General features: G+C 56.7%; 1 protein-coding gene across 1 annotated transcript; it reads left to right on the top strand.

Moving 5' to 3' along the window:
- The first annotated feature begins 2,936 nt into the window (after positions 1-2,936).
- On the top strand, positions 2,937-3,434 carry LOC124605574. Its single transcript, XM_047137391.1, has one exon. The coding sequence runs from the start codon at positions 2,937-2,939 to the stop codon at positions 3,432-3,434; it is 498 nt and encodes a 165-aa protein (XP_046993347.1).
- The last annotated feature ends 780 nt before the right edge of the window (positions 3,435-4,214 follow it).

Here is a 4,214-nt window from a genome sequence, read left to right as displayed (position 1 = left end):
GTTGAAGGGTAGGATAGAGAGCCAGGAAGGCGGTGTCATCAGCATATTGGAGAAGGTGGACTCGTGGGGGTGGCTTGGGCATATCAGCTGTATACAAGAGATAAAGGAGAGGGGAGAGGACAGAACCCTGGGGGACGCCAGCCGTGGGATAAAAGATACGGGAGTTGGTGTTGTGGAGGGTGACATAGGAAGGACGGTGCAAGAGGAAGGAAGCGACCAGATGGACAAAATTGATAGGCAGGGCGTAGGTTTGGAGTTTAAAGAGGAGACCGGGATGCCATACACGGTCATAGGCATTTTGGAGGTCAAGGGAAACAAAAATGGCGGAGCGACGGGAGTTGAGCTGGAGGGACAGAAGGTGAACAATGTTGAGGAGTTGGTCGTCAGCAGAGAAGGAGGGTCAGAAGCCACACTGGGTAAGGGGGAGGAGGTGGTGTTGAGCAAGGTGCTGATGGATACGGTGGGAGAGGATGGATTCAAAGACCTTACTGAAGACGGAGGTGAGGCAGATGGGACGATAGGAAGATGCGGCAGAAGGGGGTTTGTTGGGTTTGAGGAATAAGAGGACGCGGGAGGTCTTCCACAGGTCAGGGTAGAAGCCAGTAGAGACATTATAGAGATGGGCGAGGACAGCTAGGAAGGAATAGGGGCTTTCTCGAAGGTGACGGTAGGTGACACAGTCGTGACCAGGGGCCGTGTTGCGTTTGGACTGGAGGAGAAGTTTAATGTCTTGTGCTGTGATGGGAGTTTTGACGTCGGAGGGGGGCAACTGCCCCAAGTACTGGAGACTAGGAGCAAGTGGAGCGACCGAGGTATTGGCACGTTCCATAATGGTGGGGAAAAGAGAATAATCAAAGTGGGGATCATCGGGGATGGAGAAGACCTCGGAAAGGTGGGAAGCGAAGTGGTTGACCTTACTGAGGTTGTCAGGAAGGGGGCGATCGTTATGGAGAAGGGGGTAGTGGGGAGCGGAAAGGGAACCAGTAAGATGATGGAAGGCGGACCAGTACTTGGAGGAGTTGATAGGGAGGGTGGCGTTGAGTCGTGTGCAGGTCTGGCGCCAGTCTCGGCGTTTCGATGCTGTAATAAGGTTCTGTACGTGTCGCTGTATTTGCCGGTGGCGTTGGAGTGTATCCCTGTCACGAGTGCGCAGGAAGGAGCGATAGAGGCGGCGGGATTCACGGAGGAGGAGGACAGCCCGCGGAGGGAGAGTGGGACGGTGTGGGTGGATGGTTTTAGTAGGAACATGGGCCTCCACGGCGTCAGTAATTACCTTCTGAAGGAAGGACGAGACGTGGACGATGTCGTCAGGACGGCGATAGGTAAGAGGGTGGCTTTCGACCTGGGTGGAGATGGAGTCCTGGTAGGCATCCCAGTTGGCACGGCGATAGTCATGGACGACCTCGGGAGGGGGTGCAGGGTGCGGAACCAGAGGGGGGCGGTTTGCAGATGTTATGGTGAGAAGGGCAGGGAGGTGATCGCTACCTGTGGGGTCAAGGACGGCGACAGTGGTACGCCCAAAGAGGTTGGCAGATGCAATGACAACATCGGGGGTGGTGTTACTTTCGGGTCGGGTGTGCTGGGGAAGGGGAACAAGGTCACCTTGGATTGTGGAGAGGAACTGATGCCATAGCCAAAGGGCAGCAGGAGTGCGGTTATGGATGTTGAGGTCGGCGGCAATCACATAGGTGGAGAAGGTGTGGTCAATGTGTGAGATGAAGTCATAAGGAAGAGGAGCAGTGGAGCGGACATAGATGGTGGCACAGGTAATGGTGAGGGAGGGGAAGAAGACGCTAAGGATAAGGTGTTCAGTGGGGTCATTGAGGAGAGGTTGTGGCCGGACAGGGATATGCTTAAGGTGGCCAATCGCGACTCCACCCTGCGCACGAGGACCAGGAGCATCAGTGCGGTGGAGGAGATAGGGGGAGGTGCGGATAGAATGGTGGGGCTGGAGAAAGGTTTCGTTCAAGAGGAAGGTGTCGACCTGGTGGTGGGAGAGGGTGTGCATGAGGAGGTATTTGTTGGAGCGGAAGGAGCGAATGTTCTGGACGAGGATGCGAGACTCATGCCGCGCCATGACGGGAAGGAGGAGGGGAAGAGAGGGAAGGGAAGAGACTTAAACTAGGGTGTCGAGGCGGGTGAAGGTGAAGTGGGCTTGGTTGTGGGAGTAAGTGGCGAAGGTGTTCAGGTGGAAAACAGAGCGAGCAGCAAGGGATATTTGTTGGAAGGTGTGGGGGCGCTGAAAAGGGTGAATGTTTTGGAGTACAACGGCAATGAACCGGATGATGTCATCGGCCGTGGGGGGTGCACGGAGGGAATTGTTGGGATGAACAGGGGGATCGACGGGGCGAACTGGGACTGTAAGTTCAGGGGAGGCTGCAGGTATTACAGGAAGGAGGAGCAGCGAGATTGGGCAGTTCTTAAGAAAGTGGGAGGCCTTGCAGTGGAGACAGGTGGGGGGGTTTTTGCAGTTGGGAGTCAAGTGGTCATTGTACATCAGGCACCGCTGGCAACGGTAGGATTGGGGAGGGGATTTGGAGGATTCAACAGGGTGGCGACGGTGGTATATCAGGGCACCCTGGGTGAGGAGATGGTCTATGGATGGGGCGGATTCAGAGAATACCCGCATGAGGTAGGTGGGACCAGAGGCATTGTGGATACAGCGGGCAGAGCGGATTTCCAAGTCCGGGTGGGAGTTCAGTTCTACCAATACTTCATCCTCTGTGATCACCGGGCTGAGCTTGGTGATCACAGTGGTGTAGGTGGGGGGGCGACGGAGAGGCTGGGGCTGACGAGGAGTGGAAGCGGAAAGGAAGGGTGTCAGAGAGGCATGGGGGCCAAACATAACTCATGGGAGTTTTCGCAGGAGGTCTGTGTGAAAGGATGGGGACAGGGACTTGATAAGGACTGAGTCCCTGCGGGGAATGAGTTGGGAGATGGGAGCACCAGGTAAGTACTTTCGTATTTCCTTGGTGAGGATACGAGCGTCGAGGAACTTAGGATCGGGAGTTGACAGGACAAAGGTGTGGAGGGTGGGGGCCAAGGTATGGGTGGCAGGAGGAGGGGTGGTGTCCATGGTGACGACAGGGGGAGGGGGAGGTGGTGTTGATTTTTTGTGGGAAGTGGCGGGAGCAGAGTCGGATAGGACGCGCTTTTGGGGTTTTTTTGGAGACTGGAGGCTGCGAGGAGGGGAGAGGGACGGGGAGGAGAGGGAGGTGGCGGGTGGCAGATCCCTGTGGCGTAGTGGAGGCACCGGGAGAAGCAGCTGGTTCAGTGGTGGCGATGGTGGGTCGGCGCGACGTGATGCGTGCAGGAGATGCAGAAGACGAAGTGATGGGGTCGGTGAGAGAGGGGAAGCCAACCACCTGAGGGGCGGCAGCAGAGGCGGCAACAGAGGCGTACGTGAGGGCGGGGGTAGGAGTGGGAGCTGTTGAGGGTGTGGAGGCTGGAGGAAGGGTGTAGAGGTGTGGGTATACAGCGGGGGAGGAGATAGGGGAATGGGTAATTGGGGGAAGGGAGGGGGAGGAGTTAGGAGGGAGGCCAGGAGAGGCACTCCAGGAAGTGACTGTGGGAGAAGGGGAGGGGGAGGCGTAGATGACGGTGGAGGTGGGAGTACTCATTGCAGACGAACGGCAACGGACAGACAGACGTGCAGCAGGCAGCGGCGGCGTCGGCGTCGGCGATGGTCGGCGGCGAACAGACGGACGAATAGCAGGTGGCGGTAGCGGCAGCGGGGGCGGCAGCGGCAGCGGTCACGACGACGGCGACGGCGATGGACAGCGAGCAGGCAGGCAGGCGGACGGACGGACGGACGGACGAACAGCGACAGCAGCAAACGGCGGGCACACAGACAGACAGACAGACAGACACAATCTTCGAAGACGGAGATTCCACCCTGAGAGTAGCCCAGGCTTTGCAATCTGACGCTTTCGAAGGAGGGGATCCAACCCTCTAGATGTTCGTATGTCGTTGTCAGTACTGTTAAATACATTCGTGACGTTTTTACACAGTGCGAGCACACGTATTAGTAGCCTGCAAAAACTAGTCTGCGGCTGTGGTCTAATGCATTCGTGACCAGTGATGGGTTAACGAACATGTGCACTTACAGATTATGTTGTTTTACGATGTTTGAATACGTGTCCTCGCACTGTGTAACAACGTCACGAGTGTATTTAACACTATTGACAACAACAGACATCTCCGGCAGTACTCCG

The sequence above is a fragment of the Schistocerca americana genome, chromosome 1 (genome assembly GCF_021461395.2).
Source record: "Schistocerca americana isolate TAMUIC-IGC-003095 chromosome 1, iqSchAmer2.1, whole genome shotgun sequence".
In the NCBI taxonomy this organism is placed as follows: Eukaryota; Metazoa; Arthropoda; class Insecta; order Orthoptera; family Acrididae; genus Schistocerca; species Schistocerca americana.
Note: the sequence above shows the minus strand (reverse complement) of the source record. Positions and strands in the feature narration are given on the sequence as shown.